This window comes from Cladophialophora yegresii (assembly GCF_000585515.1).
Source record: "Cladophialophora yegresii CBS 114405 chromosome Unknown aczIN-supercont1.1, whole genome shotgun sequence".
Taxonomy (NCBI): Eukaryota; Fungi; Ascomycota; class Eurotiomycetes; order Chaetothyriales; family Herpotrichiellaceae; genus Cladophialophora; species Cladophialophora yegresii.
Genome location: NW_006913045.1, coordinates 4739906 through 4767048, shown reverse-complemented (window position 1 = coordinate 4767048; position 27143 = coordinate 4739906). Strand labels below are relative to the sequence as shown.

Below are 27143 nucleotides of genomic sequence, written 5' to 3'. Positions count from 1 at the left end.
AAATCGAGCCGTGTGGCCCTGGGCTCGGGAGGTTTGCTCGAACCCATGGTTATGGTTATGGCGAGGATGTCGATTCGGTGATGTTATACGTGGTTGTGGGAGAGCGTCAGCGCAAGTGCCGGTCTGTCTCTGTTACAGACTGTTTTTGTACAGGGCCAAAATTGTAGATAGGTAGCTGGCAGAGTAGTAAGTGTGTGAGTCCACGCAATGAGGCTCATCATGCCATGCCTGGAGGCCGGTATTTGGTTGCACGTTCTGACGCTCTGGATGCTGGGAATGGTGCGGTCCGGTCAATGGGCCTCGTCCTCGGAGTCAGCTGATATATAAATCAGGCTGGAGACATAACGTTATGGCATTCGGGCTGATCAGCAACCTAGAAGTAAGTAAAACGGTACATACCAGATCCGAGATCATATGGTGAGGTGGAAGCCCGGGTACCAAGCACCCAAGCTGCGGGGCCCCCAGACTTGATCGCTATCGCATACTGGGGAATATACCGAGGTACATGTCGGGAATCCAGCCATTCGTCTTCATGATTGCGAGACTACGAGTAGGCGTTGAATATGAACGACAATCACCCGCACGAGCCTACTTCATCGAAGGCTCCTGGGCCTGTCTGGCGCCATCAAGCAAAGGTTGAAGAGCCTGTACTGTAGATGGACAGCCCGATGCTTTCAACCCTCTTTCCTTCAAGGTGAAGTCGTTTCTTCTACCTTTGTGCGGACAAGATGCCGCAAATGCAGCAGTGGTCTCTGTTGCATGCTCTGGCAGAGTACTCGTCTTCCAGAGACTTGAAATCTGGTGGTCATGAAAGTTCCTTGCGTCGTGGTGGGGTACCTTAGACAGCTAAGGGAATGACCATAATCCAGCTTGATGTGCAAACCGCTGATGTGAAAGCTTGTTGTCCATCTACGGACAAGGGTCTACGAGTGAGAACATGACACAGACTGAATCTATTTTGATCAGCCTAAGAAAGCACTCGTCGTCCCGCGGAAGGGAGGCGGCCCTTCCGTGGTGGTAACGAGACCGAAGTCAGGCTGACGGAGCTTGCCAACCACGCCAAATCCTCTCAGGTCAGTTAAGCTCGGGACGCTGACTCCTCGAAACGTAGCCGGATAGAGTGAGGGAACTCTTTGATCAGTCCCTGGGGGCGGTTTTCTGGACATTTTCCGCCCCACATCATCGACCGCGGTCGCTCTCCTAATGAGCTGGACTGCCGAGAATCGGATTTTCCGTTTCTTCTCCCAGGAGCCGCTTGTGTTGTTGCTCATGTGGTATGAATTCGGTCTGCGAGAACAGGAGACACGAGTGTCGCGAAGTTGGTGTGTAGAAATTACCAACCAGCGACCGAGTGCGGAATGCTACCGTGGCCCCTGCGGCGTCAATATATCAACTAGCATGCACATGTCTGGGTGAGGATTCATTGACGCCATTTAGCTCACCCTTGAAAACTGTGTGCGTGGAACTACACGCTGAGGATCCCATGCAGGCTAATAGGCATTGTCACACTGTCCCTGGTCAACTTGAAGATGGAATAGCACGGGAAAGTTCAAATTAGACAGTAGCGTCTCGTCCTGGTAAATCCTTCAGATTCCCGTGTACGGTAGGCAGACGAAGCCTCTCAGCTCGGTGTGCTGCTCCGGACTCCGACAGACAAGAAGGGTGTGGTGGGAGTCTGGTCCTCGTTTTTGTATTTTGAACTCACCCGGATCGCAGGGAGAATTCATCTGGCATTCAGACGCTTGAACTGCTCGTCCGGAATACGTCTTCTCCGTTCCTGAATTGTACATCGCAGCAGCATCGTCGAAAGATTATGCAGCATTTGATAGGATTTAAAGCTTATGAACAATGCATGCTTGGAGTGGTTGCTGCGAAAGTTCTCGTCATAGCGTCCGAGATATCTTGCCTGAATTGAGAGACACAATCGATTTCTCACCTGCTGCCGGTAATATCCTGTTGTTTGCAAGTAGACCAGGAGCTCTGACAACGAATCTGATCGCATGCAATCATATGTCCAGGTCTGGGCATAGTGGAATCAGAAGCCGTGCTGTAGATTCAAACCGCTTGGCGCGTGGAGAACGTTGGAACTGACAAGGCTGAGGTTGAGGGTACGCAAGGCTGAGGCTACGTCTTCTTCTCCTCACTGCATCTACGCAGTAAAGCCTCAGAGACATTCAGTTCAATTGAGCTTGAGCCCACTCTGAACCCCTCGCCACGACGCAACCATGCGCCTTTCACGGACCGTGCTCCCCCTTCTCGCCTCAGCTCTATGCTCGACGGTGTCCGCAGCCTCATCATGGACATTTGCAGACGGCTCGCTAAGCGTCACAAGTAAAGGCGCAGGCTCGAAAGATGGGGGAGTCAAAGAAAAGTACGTTACTACCTCAAGAAAGATCGCATAGCTTAGCTGAACGCTTTGGTTCTATTCTGCTCTGCATCCCCTCGTGGGGCATTTCATGCCGTCACAGCCATTCTCTTGAACCTGCCACTCACAATCTCGCTACAGGCTCGTACCCTCTCAACAGCTCTCGAACGCCGTGTCATTAGGCAGCACCGATACCCTCAAGGTTACGTTGACCACACAGGAGGGCAAGACGGCGAAGAGACCGCACCAGGCTTTCCTCATGCTGCAGGATCAGGAGCGCAGACTCGATGTTTCGTACCCGTTCAGTGTCAAGGAGAGCGGCAAGGCCGTGGTTTCACTGGTAAGTTATTTCGCTAGACATGGAAGGGAAGGGAAAGAGAAGAGAGAACATGAAGGAGACGAGATGTGGCAATCGGTCCGGACCACGACTTTGTGGGGAACACTAGACGTCTACACCTGCACCGTACTTCCCCAATGTCACGTCCCTACAGATAACTCGAATCAATTTTGGTTGATGTCCTGATGGCTGGTCGTCGTCTTGCTAACTCGTCGCTTACAGACCCAGCGCGACCTCCCCGCGCAGTTCCTCGCCGCAAACACATCCCTCACCACGTCTATAATCGTTGCCTCCTTTGGCGCCTCTACTCCGGGTTACAATCAACCAGCGTTCACACTGCACCCCAGTGCGTCCGATCCAAGCACACCCTTCCCAGCGATAGAGACGCCCCTCCGCTACGGCAAACTCCCTGAGATCCATCACATTTTCCGCTCCGACCCGAAGAGTCCCCCACTAATCATATCATTGGTCTTCCTGGGCGGCGTGCTCGCGACTCTACCTCTCCTAGCTGCAATGGTATGTATTTGTTCGCCATCCCAACATGGCTTTCTTTTTCGGTCATGTCATGCTAACACACCTTCCGCGATATTAGTGGCTTTATCTCGGCGCCAACATATCCGCTCTCCCTTCGGCCCTCTCCGCCTCACCCGTCAGCCATACCTTGTTCGTCGGCTCGGTGGCGGGCATCGAGTTCGTCTTCTTTCTCTACTATACGAGTTGGAATCTCTTCCAGACGCTCCCCATGCTGAGCGCGTTGGGCGTGGTTGCCTTCCTCAGCGGGAGTAGGGCTCTCAGCGAAGTGCAGGAGCGAAGGCTGGGCGGGACGAGATGAGTGGTATGAGGGTATCAGATGAAAGGAGAGCAGCTGGGCTTGGAATGCGAAGTACGAAAAACATGGCAACCGAAGCAAAAGCGGCAAGAGCCGCAATAGCGATGGGGACAGCCACAGCAGCGGCACAGCAGCAGCAGTACCACGCCCGTACGACCGAGGAGAGAGAGACCTGACCGACCTGCTACATATCATAACCCGACGTTCAGCCCCCATCTCGTTCTCTCTTGCTCTTTACGGTTCCTTTCGCCTCCACCTTTGTCTCTGTCTCCGCCTCTGCTTCGAAAGAGACACTCGACACGCGGGATAAAGAGGGGCCATGCATGGCTGGTGCTATGATATGTAGTGCGCTGCATCGCAAACACAATGGATAGCATCGCCCCGGATTCGGGGTGTCTCGACGGACGCATTCGGTGAGATGCTCCCCATTTTTTCTATGTACACAAGACCAGGCACGGATTCCAACGATCCGAACGGACCATAGAAGGACAGACCGGACCATCGTGGACGCAGGTCGGGATAGGGATGGGGATGGGCAATAAAAAGTTGTAGAACATGCATGAGATAATGTGTTCAACTCCATACGTTTTGGAAGATCAAATGATTCAACTTGAATGGTGCAGTCCTGTGCGGTACATGCAGTGATCGGGAGTCTGGAGACACAATACAGTGCCTAGGTACCTATTGACCTACTGTACAGTACTTAGCTACCCGCCTGCCTGCCTCTATCTATCCCTGAATTCGCCAAACGACACTCAGTGCTCACTAAAGAAAGGTATCGGCGGCGGCACTCCATCTTTGATTCACAGGAATGTTGCCGAACTATCCGAACCACGGTCTACTAGGTATAGGTATGATTGAGAGCATTCCCCCCTATACATAGCTGCATTGGCTAATTATGTTGGTTGCAACGGGTGGGGGTCCCATCAAAACATGTTTCCTCGGACGAGTTCAAGAAAGCACTGTAGCTAGGTAGGATATGTGCCTAGCTGGTTGGCAAGTGGTGTAATATCCCGTCATCCTGTGACTACTGATTGACTACTGTAACTGTCTAGTTAGCTGGCTGGCTGACTGACTGCTTGGTTGCTTGGTTGCTTTGGTTGCTTGGTTGCTCGACCGACAGGTTCATTCTAGATGTTGTGCCTGAAGGATATCCTCACTTTCGAGCATAGATTATGGATTATGGATTATGGGCCAAGACTACGGTATGTCGACCTCGAAACCATGCCATGCCCCCTGCCATCTTGGACCCGAAGCCCTCGGCCTCGAGTGGGGCCAGGCCTGCCACCGAGTCCTCGCTGCGCAAGCTGTATGAATGCCCCGTGATAGGATATGTGATCAGTCGCTATGAGACGAGACGAGACGAGACGATATGATGTGCTGGGCTGGGCTGAGCTGTCCATGGGCATCTCGTGGTTTCTGACCCATTTCTTCCTTCCGGAAACACCACCCATTATCCACATGACCTGTCCACCCGACCACCCATTGGTTGTATCTTCCCGTCCTCCCCTCTTCATCCAGCCATCTAGTCTTCTTGTCCTTCTGTCTAATTCTTTTGTATCTGGGGTCGGTATTGATACTGATATGGACGTCGATACAAGTTCCGGAACCGAGCACATTCCTCCCGCCTCGCGAGCCAGATATATATACCGTTTGTGTCGGAAGTTCAGTTGGTTGAGGTTCTCCCTCTTGTACAGCACGGGCCACTTCGCTTGACTCAATCCGTCACAGCCACTGTCACTGGCACTCAAGAGTAAAGCTGACGTATGCGAACAGGGGAGAGTCGATGAACGCCTGCACGAAATAAATCTCACCGCCGAAAGTCGACAGGCAACGGCGCGTGCTCAATGCTTTCTGCAAAATCCTGGCTTCTTCTTAACCAGTAGTGCCGACCTTAACTCGCATTGTCCCCCATGATCTGCCTCGCAATCTTACTCCTGGCCCTAATCTGCTCGCCCTTGAAAAGCAGCACCCATGGAACAATTGTGAGCAAAGCGGCAATCCCGCCCAGCAGACTACTCGCGGGCGCGTAATCCAAGTTCGTAAACATCTGGTTCGTAAACAGAGGGAATACCGCCGCGAAGATGTTTCGCAGAAACGACTGTGCTGCTAGCGCTGAGGAAGCGTACCGATGGTACACGTCGGCCAGGTAGTTGAACACAGCCAGGTAGATGACAAAGATGCCCATTTGGGCACAGCCGATCGCGAGAACGGGCGAGATCCATGGGATGGACGAGTACGTTGTCCAGCCGAACCAGAAGAGGCCAATAGGGAGCAACGCGCCTTCGAGGCACGGGAAATACAACCTCCCCTCTGGCGAGCTGTTGAGTTTCGGCCAGCGTTTCTTCGCCAGCTTTTCTTGGTAGATGGAGAGCAAGGTCGCCAGTATGGATCCGATTGCTATTGCGGAAAAGACGGCGCCGCATTGCTCGACGTTGAAGTTGTGCCTCGTCATAAACACCAAAGGGATCACTGAGAATGTCATGTACAGAAGCGCCCAGGCAAAGGCGACCCAGAGGGAGAAGAAGAACACGACCGGTTCGGTGGTGAGGAGTTTGAAGGGGATTGTGAGGGAGAGGTAGAGCATGCGTGCTAGTGAGGAGCGGCTTTCGTCTGCGGCGACTTTGTAGCGGAGGCGGACTGCAGCATTTTCAGACTTCGGGGTACTGTTCTCGAGCTTTTCTAGGTATTCGTTCAACACCTTGGCTCTGCGGCTTAGCAGGACCGATCCTCTGGTTTCCTTGAAGAAGAAGTATACCACGACCAGCATGACGCTCAAGGAGATGATCTGGTGATAGTAGACCCAACGGAAATTGGCACGTCCGATGATGAAGCCAGACAATAGGGGTCCTATCCCCGTGCCGGCCAAGGCGGAACCACTGTACAGTGCCATCGGTGTATTGCGGTCCTCGGCATTATACATGTCGGAAACGACCCCTCCCACCATGGTCGCGAACGTGCTGGCTCCTGCCCCAACAAGGAACCGCGCAGCGAGCATTCCGCCAAAGGTCGGTGTGGTGGCACAGGCAATCTGACCGACGAGGAAGAGGATCGCCGAGCCGATAAAGACTGGCCGCCGACCATTGATTTCGGAAAATGGGGCGAGAACCATAGGCGATATTGCGAAGCCCGTCGCCCAGGTAGTGACGCCGGTGTTGAAGGCGACTTCCCCGAGATGCCATTTCGCTCGTTGGGGGTTCGCCGCTATCGAATAAGAGCCAGCACTGTAGGCGGCAGTAAAAGTACACCAACAGCACAGTATCAGGATGATGGTCTTATGCTTCGACGACCAAGTGAGCGGTGACTCGTACTTCTTGAGGATGGGTGGCGGTATCGAAGACTCCAGTGTGTCGAACTCGTCGAGCGGGATGTGAGTGTCGAAGTCGAGGTAGACAAAGCGAATGCCGTCTTCGACCTGTGTATCGGGACTGTCGCTGCCGCGCTTGTGCACTGGAGGTTCCAAGGCCGGAACTGGTTCTTCGTTGGATGCAAGGCTGTGGCCTGTATTGATCTTTTCGACGTCTGCCGACGTGGGCGACGTCGATGACATCAACTGCCGCTCGACACGTTCGGCCATCTTGGCTGCTGTTTTAGCTTCGGTGGTTGGCGGTCATCACTTTGGCGCTGTCTTTTCTTATGACTCTCTAGCTGGAGTCTGGCGTACGCAAGCAATTACAAAGCAGCAATCGTGAGCGAGCGTATATGGAAAATGTCGAGGACGAAGAGGGGACAGTTAGTTAACCTCGTGGAGGTCAATAGCCGGCGGGCATGCGTCTTTCCTCCAACAGGATCGCCTCCTGCCGTGGCTCTTGTCTTCTTGGACGCATAGTGACCGGATAGCGGCAACGGCTCCTCGGATGGCCCACCTACGAGGTACGTGACCAGACTAATCTGATGCAATGGGCGGAAGCATCAAATGCAATTTTTAGTCCAGATGTAACTGAAGCCGGAAGTCCTTCTGTTGCATTGGACCAGTCAGACTCTGTGAGAGCTCCGGACTGTTGACCGATGAGAAGACTGCGATTGACACGTTGAGATCTGTTTCTGGCTAGCCGGACTTTCTCTGCCCCTGGATTTTGGTAGCGACGGCGAATCGCAGCGACAGACGACCAGACAGTGGGCAGTTCGTTCTGCTCGCCACAACTGTTGAACCCGAGATCTCGCCGCAACCAACATGATCTCATATTCTACACTGTACGGAGTACGATGGAAGAATGGCTCATGCCTCCTTCGTACGAGGGGAGGGATGACACATTCACCCAACGTGCCTGATGAATCGGCGTGAAATTATCAATGCAGAGCCTCGCCCAAGCTGACCTTCAACAGCTATAGACAGTGCGGAGAGGTTATTGCATCTCCTAGAGCAGCAGCTAAATGAGGCATGCAGATCGCCTGGTGGCTACAGGCAGTCTGATACCGGACGAGCCTTTTTCCGCCTGCTGCTTGATCGAGGGGTCACGCCCTCCGCTGACACGTCGCTGGCACGTGTGCTTGTCATGGTGCTTGCGCCTCGTGAGACATGTTATTTCTGACGTTCCGCGAGCGCGAGAAAGCAAGATGGTGGTGACGGACGACCGTCAGAAGGTGACTAGGTGCCCAAAAAGAGTCCAACGGAGCTATGAGGACATAAACAACGGACGGCATTCGATTTTCGCCATTTCTTACGGAATTGCTCCTGCCCCACATAGCACTTGTTATGCGGTCATGATCGCGACTGTACTCTGCGCCGTCCCAACACGGAAAACCTCGCTGGGGTAGTATCGTGAAATGCAGTGAAAAGCCTCCACACCGAACCTCTCTGACATACGTTGTATATCCAAGTCTCATTGAGTCGTGCACCAATGCAACATGCCGATGCAAGTCGTGATCCAAGATTCGATGACCATATCGAGCCAACCCCCATTATGCAAGATCAAAGGTGTTATTACAAAGCATGATAGCCCAAGACCACAGCCGCACCGAGAGCGGCCCACCCAGGTAACGACCTCGTACCCTTACTCTCAAGACTCACTGCGTGAAATATCGGCGTAGGGTCGTATTCTCTCGGCTGTGTCGCATTCACAGTGCCATCCCAGCAGAACCGGTCGAAGCACTGAGTGCAGGCCTGGGGAACCTCGGTGTCGGTACGTTCCAGGCTGCGGCTCAAAATCGCACATGCCACGCATGTGGGCCACGTCTCGTCGCGAGTACCATTGCCCATGTTGGCCACGTTGAAGCCATTCGCGATGATGGCGTCGCGTTGTGTATTATTCGTCGAGAATTGGAAGGTGGAAATATTGCTGAACGACACATACGGTGAGTTTGGCAGGTAGACGACCAAAGGGGGAGTGGTGCCCCCGGTGAAATTCGATGTATCGCAGCCAAAGAAGGTTGGCCTTGTATTGAGACCTAGATTGACAAATGTGTTTACGTCCGGGACGGTAGGGAAAGCAGTGCCGTTCGCCATATCACTGATCGAACGCTCGTAGGTGGCAACCAGTGAGGTTCCATTGGGCCAAAAATAGGTGGTGTCAGCTGAAGAATCGACAGCGAAGATAATATCGACATTTCTGGTTGGCTGGATCAGGGGATGAAGGGGAATGTTTTGCAGGTCTTCACCGCCGTCGACGAGCGTCAGCCGAGTTGAATCAGCACCTGGGTTCGTTTCAGGATTGTACCGGTAGAAGGGATTCGGGGTATAATCGGCGATATCGTTGTTACTCTGGTCAAGATCTTCCAAAAGTCCTCCTAGCAGATTCCGTAAAGAATCCGGGATATCCGTGTTGTTGAGCTGGAGGATAAACTGGTTGAATAGAGTAGATGAAGTGCCCATGAGATATCCGGCGTTGTCAAAACCAACCACACACTGGTCACCCGATGGTACGCGGCCACCGGTGAAATTGGTACCCAAATGGTTCAGTGGGACAAAACCAAAAGCAGTAGGATCCCATGTGCCCATCTCGAACGGATTAAACTCGAAGATGGTGGTATTGGCTGAAATGAGCCTTTCGTCTGGAGCTCGGGAGTCGGCGATGATGATCGGATAAGGAGTGTCTGCGCTGATAAAGGGCTGTGAGATTCCAATGGACGACCAAGTGTAGGCAGCACCACCGCCAGTGGCATTGATCAACTGATAGGAGAGAGCGCGTCCCCAGAGATCGGTCAACGACGTATCGAAACCCGCATCTGCTTTCCCATTGACATCGCTAACGAGATCTGCGTAGTATTCAGCGGTGTTGAAGATCTGAATGCCGCCCTCCTCAGGGCCCTGAAACACACTGTTGCCAAACTCATAGACGGAGCCACTGCTATCAGCCTGCAGTGCACCGATGGTGGTGAAGTTATTGATGTATATGGATCCGACAAGCCACGAGCCGCCGCTCAACCCAGAGAGATATGTGGCCGATTGAAGAAGGCCACCAAGTTTGCCCTCACCGGTGTTGTTGACTGTCCGAGAGTCGAACGCCTTGATGGCGCCCGCGCCGTTCATCAGCGCTCGCCAGCCGCCACCCGACACTGCGATGCCGATGTTCGGTAGCGCGGAGGCATTGTCGGAATGGGTGTCAATGTATTGACCCGCGTTGAACCCTTCGATATCCAAGCGATTTAACAAATTCCGCAGTGGTGTCACAGTTTTATTTCTCCTCTGTTGCAGCCACTGTGTCTCGTTCGGCGAGAGCGCTGCGGCGCTTCTAACCACTGGCCGATTGGCAGGGCAGTTTTGGAAGGAGGGAGTGTAGCCTTTGCGCGAGTTAGGTAGGCTTCGGCGAAGGCTTTCGACCGCAATCAAGGTATCAACGTAGACATTCTCGGCAGGAGTGGTGTTTGCTGCAGCGCATGTCAGTACGTCAAGGATGCTGACCTTGGATTGACTATGGCTTACCAGTTGCTTCAGCGGTGAGAACGCTGGCAATTACGGCCAGTAAAGGAATCTTCATCGTGGTCGCGTGAGACGGGGCTCAAGGACCAGGTCGCCAACAGTGTACGCACGGGTTAAGATATAAAGGACAAACGAAATCACCCACTCGCCTCACCTTAAAAGCGTCACCCAGATGGCTGTGCTATGCGGGTTTTCATGTCACTATATCCATCAATAGGAGTATGCCTTTCCTAAAAGCTGAGAGAAGCAGTTGGGCGAGGCGAGCTGAAGCCAGTTCCTGGGACAATTTCCACCCAGGTGGGCCGAGACACAAAGAGCGATGATGTCAACACCATCAAGGAATCCTAGTCACCCAGCTAGTAAACGAATCATGAATCCTGCAAGAGTCCATGGTTGCGACCTTGGGGACCAGTTAAGGCAGCAGCCAAGGGAGAGATTGTGGCTCGGCCATCCGGTTGATCCGCTATACAACTCTCTATTTCGGTACTGCGTAGTGGTTGGCTCTATCAGAGAAGGAAGCAATCGAACATCCGTCGTACAGTGCCGACTCGCAACAATTTCCAGGGGCAGCTGCATGAGGCCGCCACATCCAAATAGGCGAGCTGGGCCTTTGCTGGGCGCGCTGGGGTCGCCTAAGGCGTCGATAGCCTTAAGAATAGACTTTATTTCAGCCTCTTCGGGTCTCTTCGTGGCTGACATCCAGACCTCAACAAGGCCAGACAGTCAAAAAGCGTTCAGCACTACCTCGTACTGTGCAGGCATCACAGTAAACATTCTATGCAGGTTACACACCATTCCCTGAGGTACTCTCTTACAACTACGAGTACGTGGGCGTTGGAGCCGCGTTTTTCTCACTGCCTCCGCATTACAAGTGATCATCACACGCTGCGTCGTACGCTCATCGATCGCCGTCCCTCTCATTCTCGGTAGCTCACAATCTTACCAAAAGTGTCCGCCATGCCCCAAATGCCTTGTCTCAGGCAAGTCAATTGCACAATCTGCGAGTGGTCGACGAACAAGTTGACGTCGATGCCAAACTCACGGACATACCAGTTGAAAACTGGCGGATCGGCTGCCTCGAACATGACCTTCTCTTGGGGCAGGTCTCGCAGAATGGACTGGATCACATCTGTGCGCCAGCTCTTCACGTTCTCAGTGATGCCCTCACTCTCAATCATCATTCTTTCCACTCCAGCCTCAATGAACTTTTTGCCAAGGTTGATGACTTTGGCCGGATCAGAGGTGCCTGTTGACTCCAAGTCCTCCGCTGAGGTATCACCTCCGGCACCAAATTGGATGCCGAGTTCTGGTTTCGCCTTCATCCCCATACTATGTACCTTGTCCACCAAGCGTAGCCAGTCATCGGGTGGGAATGACAAGAACCCCGAAGATATTTCGATCACATCGAAACCCAAATCCTTGCATTTGCTGAGATATTTCTCTACCATGGTGCTCGAATCAGGTTGAGTGAGCACGTGCTCCATCCATCCTCCGGTCGAGACATACACCTGATGCTCGTGCGCTAGGTCAATGAGCTCCCGAACGCTCTGCTCCGGCATCAAGGAAAAGCTGCCTCCCGCAAACTTGAGGCCATCGACATGGTAGCCCATCGTCTCCAGGACATCTTGAAGGTGCCTCTTCCCGTATGAGGAGTAGTAAGGTCCTCGGATTTCGGTCACGCCCTTGGTCCGAGGCTTCGGTGTCCTCGGATTGTGTCTTATAAAACCAAAACCATTGTCTTTGTCCTGCAGGAGTGTCTGGACTTGGTTCCTGATAGGGTTGGTGGACAGGAAGCGGTGGAGGCGCGGGACTTGAGTTCCGATTATTGGTCTAGCCGTTTTACCAAGGAGATTGACTGCAGCTTTTGTTGCCATCGTGTGAGGACAATGTGCCTTTAGTCGCGATGTGCCGCGGGGTCAGGGACGTTGTCTTGCGTGCTGCCAGATCTCGGAAGAGAACCAGGCGGGTTGACCGGTTTATCAGATAAGTCCCAGAGAGCTTACGGTGTACTGCACCCGGGTTGTGTGACATCAGGGGCTGTGGAGCTGCATTATCGCTCGGAAATTGCCGTGCAGCAGAGGCTTCGATACTGCATGCGTGTTCACAAGTATTGGGTGCTCATACGCTCGCAAGATATACACATTAGCTAGGTGATAGCTGGCCTTGCTGGGCACTTCGTAGATCACGAAGAAGTGCCTCTGGTGCCCCGCCTTTTGGTCCTGGTTGTGCCGGCGCTCTTCGGAATTTGGTATCCAAATGACGTCGACCCCTGTGGCCGGTGTATCCAATAGAATTAAGTCCTCAATTCATCCTCACCGACCGTGTACCCGCTTGCAACACCGGTCCTGCCTTCTTCGATAAGGCCGCCTGTTTGAGCTTCGTCTTCCTCATATTTGACATCGAAGTCGCTGCCCAAGCCACGCCAAGTGCGTTTTTGGGCGAGATAGTCAGCCCCGGGGGAGGCGATGCCGTTGACGCTGATCAGAGCCCCCTTTGATTTCTTCGTGAGTGCAGTGGAACTTTGCACGGAGGACCTGTTGTTATGAGTGCCGGACGGTTGAACGGCAGGTGGGATCCTTCGCAATGGTCGTGGACGTGAGACGTATCGCCCAGTTCGGAGGTCAAGTTCGGGCGGTTCGTCCTCTGACTCGGAATCCATATCAATCTCGCTATCGCGAATGATGTCGCCTTCATGTTCCAGTGATGCATTCTGCTGTTCAAATACCCGCACTTGCTCTTGCTCGCTCCTATGCTCGGCATCTTCCAGCACACGCTGGAAATCTGCTCTCCATTCGCCTGTCCAGACTCTGGCTTCGTCTCCTACCAACACCATCCCCAGTTCAAACGGTGTGATTACCGGTCTGAAAAAATCCCTGCTATCGACGAGCGAACTCTCCCAGCAGCCGATGACGACCCATCCGCCGATCTCTGAGAAGTTTGCCAGCTTGGCCGGGCTGAGTTTGCCGACCACGAAGAGATAGGACTTCTTGCCGGCGCAGGAGATCAAAGACTGGATATGTGACAGGATGAAGAGGTAGTTCTTGACCGAAAGGGTGTTGATTAAGATGCCCCATGTGGAAACGGTGGTGAGTGATGTGATGAGTGCGTAACGGCGGCGTAGTAGCTGGGATGTGGAAGTTTCCAGGCTGACGGATGATGTCGGAGCTGGGTTCGAGGTGTTGGGGATACTGCTGGGTGGGTAGATTCTGATACTTGCCATTCGGGAATGGAGTGTCAGGAGAAGCGAAGTTGGCGGATCAGAGATATGAAAGAGACTCCATTCTGACAGAGATGACGGATCGCCAGAAACTGAACTCGGCACTGTGCGATTCGGAATTGCCGAGGATGGGTCGTGGACAATCGAAGCTGCGTACAGGTTCGTATAGCCGAGTTCCTCGAGGTTATCGAACAGTCGCTGCACATGAGCGGCGAACGGAACGTCAGCTGTCAAGACCACCTTGGCAGCAAGGTCTGGAAAGGCCGTTTGGAATGACTTGACCACGTCACTTAGGTCCAGGTCCATGGTAGTGTATACATGCAGAACCGGAAGCCTCGTGGTGGGAGACAGGCAAGCTCTGCCGTAGTGGACCACTGCATCTGCGTCGACATGTTCGGCTGCTATCTCATCAACGCAGCATGAGCCATAAGACGTGTCGCCCAGGATGGTGAGTTTGACGAACTCCGTGCCCTCAATTGAAAGTTCGGATAACAAGCCTTCATTGGCATCCAGGGAGCCCTTAGAGCTGCTATTTCGGCTCGTGGAAACTGGCTTCACATTTTCTGACAACCCACGGGTCAACAGCTGGTAGACTCGTGCAGAATGTGGCAGCATCTGATCGGGAAATTGCAGTGCCACACGCTTCCACCTCCGCTGCCTGATCTCGTCGATTGTCCTGCGTATTTCATATCTCGTCTTTATCTGCTCATCGGACAGAGCTTTGGGCAGATCTTGTACTGAGTCTAAAGTCTCTGTCAATATATGCGCGTCAGGTGTAGATAGAACGGGCGGCGCCGTGAGCTCTTCAGCCATGATTGCTAGGGGAAGACCGGACTGGTCTCAACCTATAGGCACGGGACCTTCGTATATATCCGCCTGGCGATAGGTACCTGACTGTTACTTCTGCAGAAACCGGGAGAAGGAAAATCCCTTAGAAGGCGAATATGGCCAAGGGCTCTCGTTTGTGGCGATCACCGCTTTTACGGGCACTTGGCTTGGCAGGGGCGACGAGGCTGGCAGCCTCGCCTTCTAGATTACTCACGCACATACATCCACGGTTGTTGGGTACCGCTGACTGTTTCCCTCACTTGAGCGCGTATTGCGCGTTACGATACACGTGGAGCGACAGCCGATGCCCAGATCAGAGCTGGTACCTAAAGTGGACACTCTCATCACCAACTTCGACATCCTCCTTGCCCTCCTGCACTATCTTCTCCCTACGCGTATTCTTCGACCTCAGGAGCCACCACAAACTCATCACGCCAATGCAAGCTAGTCCACAGCACGATATGGCAACGGCCTGTCCAGTTCGGTATCGCGGACCCTCTCTGTCCAGAATGATTTGTCCGCCAATTATCGAGCCAATGTTGCTGATCGTTTGATTGAATGCGAGTGCTGTCGCACGCTTGTACCGCGGCCCGATATTTCCGTTAAGCCAGGCAACGTTCAGCAAGAGGAGAACATTGCCGAAACCCAAGATCAGGAAACAAGCGAAATACTTTACTCCTGCAGGAACCTCCCAAGCGAGGAGGATCGCATAGCCGGCAACGGTGAAAAGGGAGAAAAACAGCATGAGCGGGGCCCGGCGCTGGGTACGATCCGCCAACCAGGCAAATAAGAACACCATCACCGTAGCAAAGAGGTAGACTGGAATGGTAAGGTACTGCGTCTGGAGGGTACCGTAGCCAAGACCGGTGAGAATTGTCGGGAGGAAGATCGACAGAGGATGGTAGTAGACACCGGCGCAGAGTTGGATGAAACCAGACAGCCAGCAAATCGGGGATTTCAGGGCTGCTACGACCTGAGACCACCTGAACGGCACGTCCTTGTCTTGGCTTTCAATTCGACATTGGGCGAGGCGCTTTTCTTCCGTGTTGAGAAAGCGTGCTGTTTCTGGAGAGTTTGGAAACAAAAAGAAGCTTGCGCATGCCCAGCAGAATGAGATGGCGCCTTCAACGAAGAAGATCCACCTCCACCCTGCGTAGGCTGGAACGCTGTCGATCTGCGTCAGGGCCCACGCGAATAGGCCGCCGAAGGCCCCGGACAGCGTTACCGCAATGTAGACCGCAGCCGCACGCTTTGCAATCTCTTCCCGCTTCCAGAAGAGGGAGACGTAGTAGTTGAGGACCGCGAAGGAGGCTGCTTCTGTCACGCCAAGGAGAATCCGGCAAGCTATCAGCGAGCCAGCATTGCTCATAAAGCCGGAGAACGTTGTGACCAGGGAGGTCGAAAGCAGTATGCAGGAGACTGTTGCATGGCGACGCTGTCAGCTAGCCACTTCTTCGCTGGATGCCAGTGTAAAGAAGACGTACTTAATTTGGAAGGCCCGAGTGGCTTGACAAGTAGTGTGATGGGGATCTCGAAGAAGATGAAGGTGGCGTAGAAGATGGACACCGCCCCTAAAGACATCATCAGTAAAGACGGCATGGCAATTTTCAGAAGCGAGCCACAAACAGTTGATCTCATTGCCATGCAAGTGTAGATCCTGCGGCATGCCTGCGATTTTCGCATTTCCCAGGTTCGAACGGTCCAGGAAGATCAGAATGTATGAAATAATGATCAATGGGACAAGGTACAAGTCCAGCTTTCGTACCAGGGCATTTTCTGATTGAGCCTCGTTTGCATCGAGGGTTCCGGATTCATCGGAAGGAGACGGGGCCATAGGTTTGACTTCTTTCTCAGCAGAGTTCAGAGTCGGCATGTTGTCGATGGGTGTGGTGTTTTTGAGCAGTTGGTCGAACAATTTCGCTTTGGAAGAGGATGTCGAGGCCTGCATCACATACCTAGGTATGCATGCAAGGAAGAGACAGGCTGCACCAGCGTCAATCAGGTAGTCACCAGGAAATGTCACCGGCAACGTGAGAGTGCAATTGTGAGAACCCGCTCAGAGCGGCTTTACTTTCAGTGCCTCACCAGGACCTGGTCACATGCTACATCGAATGATTCACCCACGATGATTGTTGACGCTATCGGGCACATCACCGACGACATACTTGTACTCGCACGGGCATATATGTGACTGCATTCGGGGTTACTCGGCGCAAATGGTCGAACGGTGCTGCATCGTCCAAGGATGTCAGTAAAGAGCAGTCTTCCTCTCATTTCTATGTTCTTCTTGACCTCCCTGATGTTTCATCGTGGCTGAATTTTGCCTGACGCCCGTCTTCGGCAGTAGGAGCAACAACGAGGAGCGTGTGGATTTGACGGACGCGTCTCGTGTAGGTAGGTATGGAACTTCCAGGGTGAAGCTACGCGTAGTGCGATTCAAAGCTTTGCGACTGTATCGGGCTGTCTACGATGCGCGATGCTTCAAGCTCATCGAGTGCAGAGCGGCTTCCACACTGTTGTGAATGTCCATCAATAGGACGTGCTCCAGGAAAAGTCAACCGATGCAACCGAGCCGGAGCCAAAGCAAGGGTCTTGGCACTTAGTCATCGGTAGAAGCGCTAGTCACGTGTGAGTCGAGCTTGCTTTGGCTGTTTCGCCTCCGATTTCCTCCTCGTCGTTCTTCATCAAAGCTCGTCCACCGTCAACCATGTCTATCCTACTAGAGATGTATCATGCTATCCAAGCATGCGTCGCTATGGTCGCAGCTTTGCTGTCAGCCATGGCAATCTATAATCTAAACCAATGGGAGCCACAAGCCGAAACTGCGTCACGTTATTCGAACATGGCTTCTTCACAGCTTCACAAAACCAGAACCACACAAACCAGCGGTGCATTAGCTGTGAGTTTTGTGACTTGTGTGCATAAATCAGGCTGCTAACCCTGGCAGACCTTGCTGTCTCTTGTGTCATCCGTGATATGTGTCGTGGCCGTATCATCTGGAGGGAACACCACTCCCTTTTTGCTGAGTGCCGCAAACAGCGGAGGCCTTTACCTGGCATACTCCCATATTGGAAATTTCTGGCGCGAGAAAGGCAAAGTACCTTTTTCGCGGACCTACAATGATGGTGTCAGATCTTCGCAGCAATTACTGCAAGTTCTTGGCGTACTGGGTGTCAGCTGGGCGGCGGCGACAGCGATATACCTTTTCAGGGCGATAGTGTAACTGAGGCAGCGGACGTCACCTGGTGAGGCTTGGTCAGCCCGTACGGAGCTGCTCATCACCCTCCAAACCTTCGGGTAAAGTCTGTGATGCAGCATTTGGCTAGGCTCTTCCAGGTTGGTGGGGTTGCTCGAGTCTGCGGTGCATTTCCCGGCATTGCCCCACGATGAATGACGAGCCACCAAAATCCCGCTTCCGATGCTGCAACTGTCATTCCGCTCTCTGGCTCGTCGAAGAAAAGGCTGCGGGGTCCCCTGTCGTCAAACTCACCACATCTATTCGTAAACTTCAGACTGTCGATTCTCAGCTCTTGTCACATCACTCTGAAGATACAGCCACCCTCCCCGACACACGAAACGAACACATCCTCCCGCGCTATGGACCCCTTCGAGTACAATGCCAACCCAGGCCGTGTGGTCTTCGGGAAGGGCAGTATTCAGAAACTCCCAGATGAGATCAGACGTCTGGGATTCTCATCACCACTCATCCTCTCCACCCCCCAGCAAGTCAGTCAAGCAGAAGACCTTGCGAAGATCTTGACCAATGCATCGATCGAGCCAGCTGGCATCTACACCAATGCCACCATGCATACTCCCTCACACATCACCGAAGAAGCCATGTCGTTCATCCAAGACAAGTCTGCAGACTGTGTCGTCTCAATAGGTGGAGGGTCAACAACAGGTCTGGGCAAGGCAATCTCGGTCCGCACCGGTTTATATCACATTTGCGTCCCGACGACATATGCCGGCAGTGAGATGACACCGATCCTGGGTGAAACGCAAGATGGCCGCAAGACAACGCGCTCAGACCCCAAAATCCTTCCCGGCACAGTGATCTACGATGTGGATTACACAATGACCCTGCCTACAGGCCTCAGCGCCACGTCCGGAGTCAACGCAATCGCCCACGCCGTCGAAGCGCTCTACGCGAAGAACAAGAATCCTATCATTTCCCTCCTTGCTCTCGAAGGCACGAAAGCCCTCGCCGAGTCCCTCCCAGAAATCATCAAGGACTCCAACTCTCAGCCAGCGCGTGAAAAGGCACAATACGGCGCGTGGCTATGCGGTGTTTGCCTTGGCTCTTCCGCGATGGCCCTACACCACAAGCTGTGCCACACGCTCGGCGGTTCCTTCAACCTTCCCCACGCAGAAACCCACACCATCGTCCTTCCGCACGCCCTTTCGTACAATGCACCAGCCATCCCGGAAGCGATGGAGAAGCTCGCCTCGGTCTTGCCTGGAAGCGAGGGTGACGCCACCAAAGGCTTGAATGTGCTGCTGGAGAAACTACAGGTGAAGCGAGCGCTGAAGGACTATGGCATGAAGGAAGAGGACATCGACAAGGCGGCAGAGATTGCTGTCAGCAACCAGTATCCCAACCCGAGAAAAGTGGAGAAGGAACCTATCCGCGAGCTGATCAGGCGGGCATGGGCTGGCGAGCCGGCTAGGGCGGATTTATAGGGACATTCCGTCGTCCAGAGTCGCGGCAGCGGTAGTGCGAGCGGTAAAAACGGACTTGACTCGTATGCTCGGGTTTTCGGGACTGTTCCAATGTGAAAAGCACAATTCAAATCATTGGCCTCGTCTCTGTTCGGAACTTTCCATGCTCTGACAAGTACCCGCCATGTGCAAGCTACTTCCCTTCGGAAGGACCCAGTCTATAATGCCACACCCAACAACATTTGTACAGAGTCCGCTGTCTATTCATCGCTTAGAGTCACAGGGCCAAATCTATAGCCTGACCTCGTCGGACACGTAACCTCTATCAATCAGTCCTGCCCCAAAAATCCACAATCGTCCTGACCACTTGCTCGGCCTTCGTGACCGGAACCTCGTGCCCAGCCTCGAAACCCACAAACTCGACGTTCCCACCCAAAATGTCGTTCGCGTCCTCCTCTACCTCCTTCTGGATGATAATGGGATCATTCCTCCCCAATACAACCAACACCTTCTTGTTCGTCCCATTGACCTGATTCTGCCGCGCGAGGTGTTCGCCAAAGATCCGCCACCGATCATGCTGATACCGCACAGGCCCGTACCGGATGCTCGACATAAACGCGTGCACAAACCCGGAGTAATTGTCCAATTGGAACAACACGGCCTTTTCCACCGTGACATGGGGCCGCGATTTCGAGAGCACCGCGCGACTATTCGACTCGAGATTCACCTCTGCTTTGCCCACCTCGGCCGCCGCCGCTTCAGTGGCACCGACTGTCTTCTCGGACGCCTCCTCTTGCGGAGTGGTCGTCGTCCGCAGCGGCCGAGCCATCGGACTGCGCAGCCGGCGGCGGACGACCCGTTCCAGGATCCCCTCCGGGATAATCCCCTCCGAGTAGATGATGTGGCTGGTCTTGCTGATGTGGTAGGGCCGCAGGATCCCCGCCGGCGCAAACAGGACCAGACTATCGATCAGCTCGGGGAAGTAGCTGGCGAAGGTCATCGCGATGCCGCCTCCAAGACTATATCCCACGAGGCTGAACTTGTTGCCACCATGCCCCGTCCACGGCAACGGCGACGAAGCGAGCACCAGCAGAATCTGCGTCGTGAAGAGCCGTATATCGTGAGGCAGGTCACCCGGCGTGTCTGAGTATCCGCGCCCGAAGAGGTCGAAGAGCATCACCCGACAGCCGGCGTCGACTAGGCCGTGCGCCACGCCGCCCAGTGCGATGGCCGGCGTGCTGATCCCGTGGATGAGGAGAACCTTGCGCCCTGTTTCGGGGCCGAATTCGTAGACTCGGATCGAGCCGTAGGGCGTGTCGACGTCGCGGCCGCCGGGGAGGACGTCGGGCGGGTAGGCCAGGTCGGAGATCTCCTCTTTGGATAGCTTGGGGAGGAGTGTCGTTCGCGGGGAGCGTAGTGTTGATGCACGCTTCTTGTTCCATAGGCCGCCGGCCAGGACGCCGATGGAGAAGAGCGCGCTTCCTGTCAGGAGGAGTGGCCAGTGTATTGACATAGAGTTGAGAGAGGATGCTGGCGCCATGGTGAGGGTGGCGAGGGTGAGTCGATGTATGCACTGTGCTCTGGGTTGAGCCAAGGTAGTCGACAGCCCAACACCGCAGGTCACGGCCAGCAAGGTTCTATACGGTGTGCACAGTACGGCGTGGAAAGGCCTGACTAGGGTATTTATCTCGTGCTCTGGCACCAGCACTATCCGACATCGCGAGCTGTTCCGGAGATGACGAATCAGCGACTTGCCTCGGTTGCACGTTGAAGTGCCGCCTCTCGAGTCCAGACTAGCCGTTTTCGGGACGAGCTACAGCCTTGCTGCTAGAGACTACCTACTGGCGATGGGGAGGAGAGAGTGGGCCTCGGACCCGGTACTGTACACTGATTGCTGTGTGTCACCCGGATCGACTATCTGCCAGTTACAGGTATTTACCACTATACAGACGATCATAACGTTCCTAATCGAAGCCTCGATTGCCCTTCCCTTTTGGCTTGGAAATCATGGGTATCATGTACAGCCATCCCCCGACGCCCCTGCTTTTCGGAACAATTGTTCACATAGATCTCACAAGGAAAAGTCGAGCGCCTTTCCCCCAGATTTGTCCTTACCCTTGTTTCTCTTTCTCTTCTTGCGTTTCTGCTTCGCGCGATCCTCCTCGTCACTGCTTTCGTCAGCAGCGGAATCATCCATATCATCGTCTGACGACAAGTCGTGTTTGGTTGAAGCCCCTCTTCCACCGCCTGGCAGTCCCTTCGCTTCAGTCCATACCTTGACGGTCTGGCCTCCACTGGTGATCATTCGGCCCTCAATGTCGAATCCGACAGCAGCGACACCGTCGAGATCGTCATGTTTGGCATCCATGTCGAGGAGAACTCGGTTCCGACCAATCCTCATGAATCGTACTCTTCCATCTTCAAGACCAGCCGCGACAAGCTTTTCGTTCATCTTCAACTTGCCGCCTCCAAAGCCAAAGGGTACTTCAGCAAGGGTATCCACGCTGAGGCCACTGCGATCAAGCACAATTCGCTCGTCCAAGTCACCCCATACACCTCGCTCCCACAAGCTGACCACTCCGTCACTTTGGCCAACCAGGATCTTCTCGCCGACGCTCGTGCCGCCCTTCTTGAGACCCTGCACCATAGCAACACTCGTCAGCTCGATTTCCTGGTCTTCACTTGTCGCAATTGTGCCCTTGCGGAGATCTGTGACTGCAAGTGTAGTCCCTCCGACGCTGACCCATTGCTTGGGAAAGCCGCTTGTGCTGGTCTCGCTTGCTGGTAGAGGAACGAGCGAGTTGATATGTTCCGCCCCATGTGGTGTCCATGTCTGGCTTACACTTGCCTGCATCTCTTTGCCTCCATGTCGTAGATCGTGCAGGTAAAGATGCCCCGAGTCTGTGCCCAGTAGCAGAGCCTGCGGTGAAAGTGCATGCAGGACAGTCGGCCCATTGGTCACCCCTCCAGCACTAATCTTGTCTGGTATAGCGATCTTGCTCACGACCTTGCCAGTGTCTGTCAGAAATGCCTTTACGAGCCCATCCGTGCCTGCTGAGTAGCATATCTCTCCATCGTGACTGAATGCCAGACATCGACATGAGCCCTTGTGTCTTCTTGTTGTCCATATCGTATCGATTGAGCCCAGTCCACTCTCCGAGAGGCTTGTCGAGGAAGCTCTGCGCAGGGAAGGTATGATCGAGCCATTGTCTAGGTTGTCGTTCTTCGGAGGAGAGGCAGGGTCGTCCCCAGAGTCGTCCTCGATCACGTCCGCGTCGGAGGGGAGCTTGTAGGTGTACACATGTCCCGAAGACAAGCCGATCGTGAATAAAGGCTGAGTCGGATGGACCACTTGAGCGAAAACGTCCGAGGGAAGAGGGAGGGTGCAGATGGTGTCGAACATGACGAGGAATCAAGGCACTCGCATAATTTGAGCTGTCTTGATCCGGTTGCCAGCGATTCGCGAGGTACTGCACAAGGCTGATCGGAAGAACACTGCATCAAGAGGCACGAGTAAGCTGCACCTAAGGCGGCAACCCGAAGATCTGCGCCAGTAGTTCCGGAGCTTCTGCTTAACTCGGCCCTAAAGGAAAAGTTTCCGGGCTCGCTAGGGCTGCTTACCCCCTGCAGCCAGCATCCTGCTCCCGTTTGTGGGCATGCCAAAAAGCTCAACGGCGGAGGCTGCTTCTTTGAACAGCCAATTACTAATTCATCAGCACTTTCTCTCCAAGCACCAACCCATGTGGGTCCCGTTCACCTACATGGGTAGATATGTTGTCTTGTATGTTGGTGGACTGGCTTTGGAGCGACAGTTTTATCCATGTTTGAGTGACACCTGGAGATCGCATATTCTTGGGCGGATAGGTGTCTTCCCACGCTCTCTACAGCACAATACTTGGGTATATCCATCCCTCGTCACATCTGTTTGATGGTCGGCCATTTTCAAAGCCTCCTACACTACCACGATGACTTCGGCGGACGATATCGAAGGAGTTACGGCTGTTCTAGTCGATGAGACGACCGCTTTGCTTGCTCCCTCACCTAAGCAGCCGACATCTCGTGATACTGGCGACGAGCGTCAAACCTTCAGTGGTGGCATCGACACAGCCGAAGACAAGCCCCTGCCCAAGGACCAGATTCTATACCTCTGCTTTGCGCGCTTCGTCGAGCCAGTTGCGTTCTTCTGCATATTCCCCTTCGTCAATCAGATGATATGGGAGACTGGGGAGGTGGGCGAGACAGATGTCGGCTTCTACAGTGGGCTGATTGTAAGCATCCTTCCCTCGGGTTTTTCGAGTTGTACAGCTAATGGATGGCCTCCAGGAATCATTATTCTCGTTAACACAAATGTGCCTCATGATTCTCTGGGGTAAAGCGGCCGATCACTTTGGAAGAAAACCCGTCCTCGTCAGCTCACTGGCGGGCGTCGCAGTCGCAACTGCCACCTTCGGGCTCAGCAGAACAATATGGCAGATGATCGTGTTCCGATGTTTCGCTGGCATCTTTGCTGGAACGGTCCTGTCAGTTGCCCTCTTTCGGGAGTATTCAAGCATGGTGACCAGCGTCTGACGACCAGCATAGGACAATTCGCACAATGATCACCGAGAATAGCACACCGCAGACGCAAGCCAGGGCTTTCAGTTTCTTTGCCTTTACGGGCAATCTAGGTATCTTCCTGGGTCCGGCTATTGGTACGTGATCTACGGCCCCAGTTTCCATCAACGATGACTGACAGGTCATCAGGAGGCGCATTGTCCAAACCTGCAACCGTATACCCGTCTGTTTTTGGGAAGATCAAGTTCTTTCGCGATTATCCGTACGCGCTGCCCACATTTGTGACGGGCTCTATAGGCGCGATCGCAGCAATCACGAGTGCGTTTGGACTCAAGGAGGCATGTCTGTCCACACTCTGATCGGGAATACTCTGGCTGATCATGTCCTTCCGGACAGACACTTGTGAAAAAGGGCAACACGACAGAGTCCGATCCGCCTAAGAAGATGTCCATGATTGAACTCCTGCGATCACCGAACGTCACAATAACCCTGTTTCTCTACGCCTATATCATGATGCTCGCCTTCAGCTATACAGCAATTGTAAGTTCAACTGACCCTCGGCCCACATGGTGGCTGCCATGGGGAGGAAGTCCGTGCACCACGCGCGTTCCACCAGCACTAATACGGAATTTCAGGTCCCCGTGTTCTTCTTCACGCCCGTCCACCTCGGCGGATTCGGGTTTTCGCCGCTCTTGATCTCCATTTTTATGGGACTTGGCGGCCTTTCGCAATCGCTCTGGCTCCTCATCGCATTTCCGTGGCTTCAAGCGAGATATGGCACGAAATGGATCATGAGATTATGCGCTTTGGCTTACCCTTTCTTCTTCGCATTCTATCCGATGTGCAATTTGTTGTTGAGGTGGCATCTGACGGCCACTTTCTGGGCAATTGCACCTGTTGCTTCAGTCCTGGGTAGCGGAGTCGCCATGTCTTTCACAGGCATTCAGCTTGTTCTTAACGATGTGTCTCCCGGTCCGGAAGTCCTGGGAACATTAAATGCAGTTGCGCTCACGTTAGTGAGCGGCTTGAGAGCCTTTTCACCTGCGTTGTTCGCAAGTCTGTTTGCGACCAGTGTAAGAAGCGGGGTATTGGGAGGCCATGTCATTTGGATCTTGATGGTTTGTCTAGCGGTAGGGTTTCCGTTCCTAAGCCGATGGGTGCCGGAGCCGAGCAAGCAAGGGGGCAACAAGTCATGTTCCCACATGCATAATGGCAGGACAGAAGATGGAAACGAACAGTAGAAGAACATGAAGGGCGGTCACGATCTGCCGCCACGAGAACTCATTTGGTATGACACAAAGTTGGTGCTGGAATCTTGCCGATAGACATGACCGCGTACCTAAGCTGCAGGGCAGAGCTAGGAGTTCGGGAAGCACCACATGAGCCGGACATGACATGGGGACTTGGATAGACATCTGGACTCGCCATTGGCTGCTGATTCTTTCCTTAAACCATCGAGTGCTGTAGAATCGCAAAACCAGATATCCATCCTATGGGTGCCATGAGCCTCACAGACACAATTCGCTTCTACTAAAGAGTCTCTTCAAGACAATGTGGGGAGGAGCGATGCACAGCCTCGTGTGAAGCTTTCCTCAATGGCAGCCTTGTTTCGGAGAAACTTTCCGTTTTCTCTCCAAACCTAAAGTGGGTTAGCGTAAACGCACCCCCCGCGACGCGTCGGAGTCAGGGCGAGTCTCACCTCTTCATTCTGCTTTGTCCTTTGTCCCACCACTCATCCGTGGACCTCCGTCAGCCACAATCAACAAGGATCGGTCGATAAACCACGGCTTCTCGGACCATCTTCTGGTTCGTGATCGCATCCATGAACTCCATCAGAGGGCCAACTCTGTTGCGCTCGTTGTCGAAGCGCCCGAGATCTTCTTGTCTGAACTTCGTCGCGTGCGTCCCAACCACCGCTGGAACTTGAGATCCGCGTTCCAGCAAGATGAAGTCACACACAGTCGTTCCTCCGTGAAGGAACGCGTCGACTCTGGGACTCCCTCGAGTATTCTCCAAAGTCATGTTGTCAAGTCTGGCGTGGGCCAGCTCCAAGTTACTCAAAATGCCTGAGTGGGATGTTGTTGCTTGAGCTATGATACTCCGAGGATTACGAGGATCTTGACGAGGGCAATGGTAACGGAAGCACAGAATACTTCCACTGGATTCGTGTTAGTCACGAGATAACAATCGAGCGGACAACAGTCAACACAACTCGGGAACAAGCTACTTATACGTATTGGTGGCAGGCAGGCTGGGTCACAGACGTGCGAATTGCAAGCTACCGTCTCTTGTTCAGGCCCATGTTTCCTACCCTACAACGAACCGGTTACGGGAGTCCTTCCTAGGTCTTTACGAAAGCGACTCCTGAGTGTCACCCTTCATTGCCACCCCACTGAACGTGGACAACGGCCTGATCCAGGCAATGGCTGGCAACTCACTCCATTAGCCTTCCTTTTGCCTGGTCCCTGAACTCATGAAGATGGCAGTGCCACAATTTCTAAGCAGGCTAAGCATTGGTGAGGTGCGGCAGGTCAGAGATGTCCATTATACCGAAAGACGATGTATGTCGGCAAATATGGTACGAATTTCACGGGACTCATCCCACGAAATCTGTTCGACCATCCAGTGGCTTTTCCGCACCAATTCTTCTTGAACGCCGAACCACACAGGTCACATCCACGAGTTCTGAAACCGCGTGGAAGCAATCTTCTAGTCATCACATCACAGCTCTTGACGAACTTCCCGAGGGAAGTATTCCGTCGGTGAAAATTAGATCGGGCTGTGCAATTCTCAATTGAAGAATTCGGGTGTCGATCGATCGATCGACGTCAATTTCCCATGTGGCATCACAGATGGATAGGCCTAATTGGGAGCTGCATGCAGGGATTATTGCATTTACTGTAGCCCCGGATTCCCCAGATACACTAGTCGGGGCGCTACAAGTCGGGCGTCTCTCCAACCCGACTTATTCCGATATAGCCAATGAGGACCGTGGGTTTTGAGTTTATGCGCATGTGAGGCTTGATCGGTTAGGGCTAGATACAAAGTACCTTGCACCGGAAGCGGATTTCTCAAACAACAGGCGACGGAGCCACCACAGTGTATGAGGCAGTGAGAGCCCTTACTGAGCGCATTGGCCGAAATCCAAGGAGGAGGCAGGAGCACGAGAACAACAACTACCACGGGCGCCAAAATTGGACCCCACGCCAGGGTCAAGTGTATGAGGCAGCCAACACTTCCTTGGGGGACATGACATAACGATCCTCGTCCCTGTCCAAGCACTCACCACGGTCCCAGATGGAAAAATTCATCGAGCAAACGGTGCTCTTCACCGGCCCTCTGCTCTGGTGGCAAATCGGCCACGCTTCCCAAAGGTCGAAAGTCTAATTTGTCAAGCGTTGATCATTTTGCGCCGCTCAACGCATGTGAGCAAGCAAGTGCTGGTAAGAATCCCCCTATCCCGGACGTTGCACCCACGCGCAAGTTGTCATGGGA

At 53.6% G+C, this 27143-nt stretch overlaps 13 protein-coding genes across 13 annotated transcripts; 5 read left to right on the top strand and 8 right to left on the bottom strand.

The window, feature by feature from the left end:
• Positions 1 to 2225: 2225 nt before the first annotated feature.
• A1O7_01715 (uncharacterized protein) lies at positions 2226 to 3534 on the top strand (the record flags this gene model as incomplete). The annotated part of the gene is made up of 4 exons (XM_007755751.1): positions 2226 to 2371; positions 2507 to 2705; positions 2925 to 3218; positions 3295 to 3534. 4 exons carry the CDS (start codon positions 2226 to 2228, stop codon positions 3532 to 3534), a joined length of 879 nt encoding a protein of 292 aa, XP_007753941.1.
• A 1891-nt stretch (positions 3535 to 5425) lies between these two features.
• On the bottom strand, positions 5426 to 7108 carry A1O7_01714 (uncharacterized protein; the record flags this gene model as incomplete). Its single annotated transcript, XM_007755750.1, has 1 exon — positions 5426 to 7108. The coding sequence occupies one exon, from the start codon at positions 7106 to 7108 to the stop codon at positions 5426 to 5428; it is 1683 nt and encodes a 560-aa protein (XP_007753940.1).
• A 1347-nt stretch (positions 7109 to 8455) lies between these two features.
• Positions 8456 to 10448, bottom strand: A1O7_01713 (lysophospholipase; the record flags this gene model as incomplete). The annotated part of the gene is made up of 2 exons (XM_007755749.1): positions 8456 to 10338; positions 10394 to 10448. The coding sequence occupies 2 exons, from the start codon at positions 10446 to 10448 to the stop codon at positions 8456 to 8458; spliced, it is 1938 nt and encodes a 645-aa protein (XP_007753939.1).
• An 859-nt stretch (positions 10449 to 11307) lies between these two features.
• A1O7_01712 (cysteine sulfinate desulfinase) lies at positions 11308 to 12264 on the bottom strand (the record flags this gene model as incomplete). Its single annotated transcript, XM_007755748.1, has 1 exon — positions 11308 to 12264. One exon carries the CDS (start codon positions 12262 to 12264, stop codon positions 11308 to 11310), a length of 957 nt encoding a protein of 318 aa, XP_007753938.1.
• A 419-nt stretch (positions 12265 to 12683) lies between these two features.
• A1O7_01711 (uncharacterized protein) lies at positions 12684 to 14420 on the bottom strand (the record flags this gene model as incomplete). Its single annotated transcript, XM_007755747.1, has 1 exon — positions 12684 to 14420. One exon carries the CDS (start codon positions 14418 to 14420, stop codon positions 12684 to 12686), a length of 1737 nt encoding a protein of 578 aa, XP_007753937.1.
• A 328-nt stretch (positions 14421 to 14748) lies between these two features.
• A1O7_01710 (uncharacterized protein) lies at positions 14749 to 16308 on the bottom strand (the record flags this gene model as incomplete). Its single annotated transcript, XM_007755746.1, has 3 exons — positions 14749 to 15854; positions 15920 to 16006; positions 16062 to 16308. The coding sequence occupies 3 exons, from the start codon at positions 16306 to 16308 to the stop codon at positions 14749 to 14751; spliced, it is 1440 nt and encodes a 479-aa protein (XP_007753936.1).
• An 834-nt stretch (positions 16309 to 17142) lies between these two features.
• On the top strand, positions 17143 to 17658 carry A1O7_01709 (uncharacterized protein; the record flags this gene model as incomplete). Its single annotated transcript, XM_007755745.1, has 2 exons — positions 17143 to 17334; positions 17383 to 17658. 2 exons carry the CDS (start codon positions 17143 to 17145, stop codon positions 17656 to 17658), a joined length of 468 nt encoding a protein of 155 aa, XP_007753935.1.
• Positions 17659 to 18032: 374 nt separating this feature from the next.
• A1O7_01708 (uncharacterized protein) lies at positions 18033 to 19115 on the top strand (the record flags this gene model as incomplete). Its single annotated transcript, XM_007755744.1, has 1 exon — positions 18033 to 19115. The coding sequence occupies one exon, from the start codon at positions 18033 to 18035 to the stop codon at positions 19113 to 19115; it is 1083 nt and encodes a 360-aa protein (XP_007753934.1).
• Positions 19116 to 19419: 304 nt separating this feature from the next.
• On the bottom strand, positions 19420 to 20634 carry A1O7_01707 (uncharacterized protein; the record flags this gene model as incomplete). The annotated part of the gene is made up of 1 exon (XM_007755743.1): positions 19420 to 20634. One exon carries the CDS (start codon positions 20632 to 20634, stop codon positions 19420 to 19422), a length of 1215 nt encoding a protein of 404 aa, XP_007753933.1.
• A 531-nt stretch (positions 20635 to 21165) lies between these two features.
• Positions 21166 to 22497, bottom strand: A1O7_01706 (uncharacterized protein; the record flags this gene model as incomplete). The annotated part of the gene is made up of 1 exon (XM_007755742.1): positions 21166 to 22497. The coding sequence occupies one exon, from the start codon at positions 22495 to 22497 to the stop codon at positions 21166 to 21168; it is 1332 nt and encodes a 443-aa protein (XP_007753932.1).
• A 562-nt stretch (positions 22498 to 23059) lies between these two features.
• A1O7_01705 (uncharacterized protein) lies at positions 23060 to 24007 on the top strand (the record flags this gene model as incomplete). The annotated part of the gene is made up of 4 exons (XM_007755741.1): positions 23060 to 23362; positions 23418 to 23614; positions 23676 to 23785; positions 23838 to 24007. 4 exons carry the CDS (start codon positions 23060 to 23062, stop codon positions 24005 to 24007), a joined length of 780 nt encoding a protein of 259 aa, XP_007753931.1.
• An 85-nt stretch (positions 24008 to 24092) lies between these two features.
• Positions 24093 to 24889, top strand: A1O7_01704 (uncharacterized protein; the record flags this gene model as incomplete). Its single annotated transcript, XM_007755740.1, has 2 exons — positions 24093 to 24188; positions 24284 to 24889. 2 exons carry the CDS (start codon positions 24093 to 24095, stop codon positions 24887 to 24889), a joined length of 702 nt encoding a protein of 233 aa, XP_007753930.1.
• Positions 24890 to 25397: 508 nt separating this feature from the next.
• A1O7_01703 (uncharacterized protein) lies at positions 25398 to 25670 on the bottom strand (the record flags this gene model as incomplete). The annotated part of the gene is made up of 1 exon (XM_007755739.1): positions 25398 to 25670. One exon carries the CDS (start codon positions 25668 to 25670, stop codon positions 25398 to 25400), a length of 273 nt encoding a protein of 90 aa, XP_007753929.1.
• Between the last annotated feature and the right edge of the window lie 1473 nt (positions 25671 to 27143).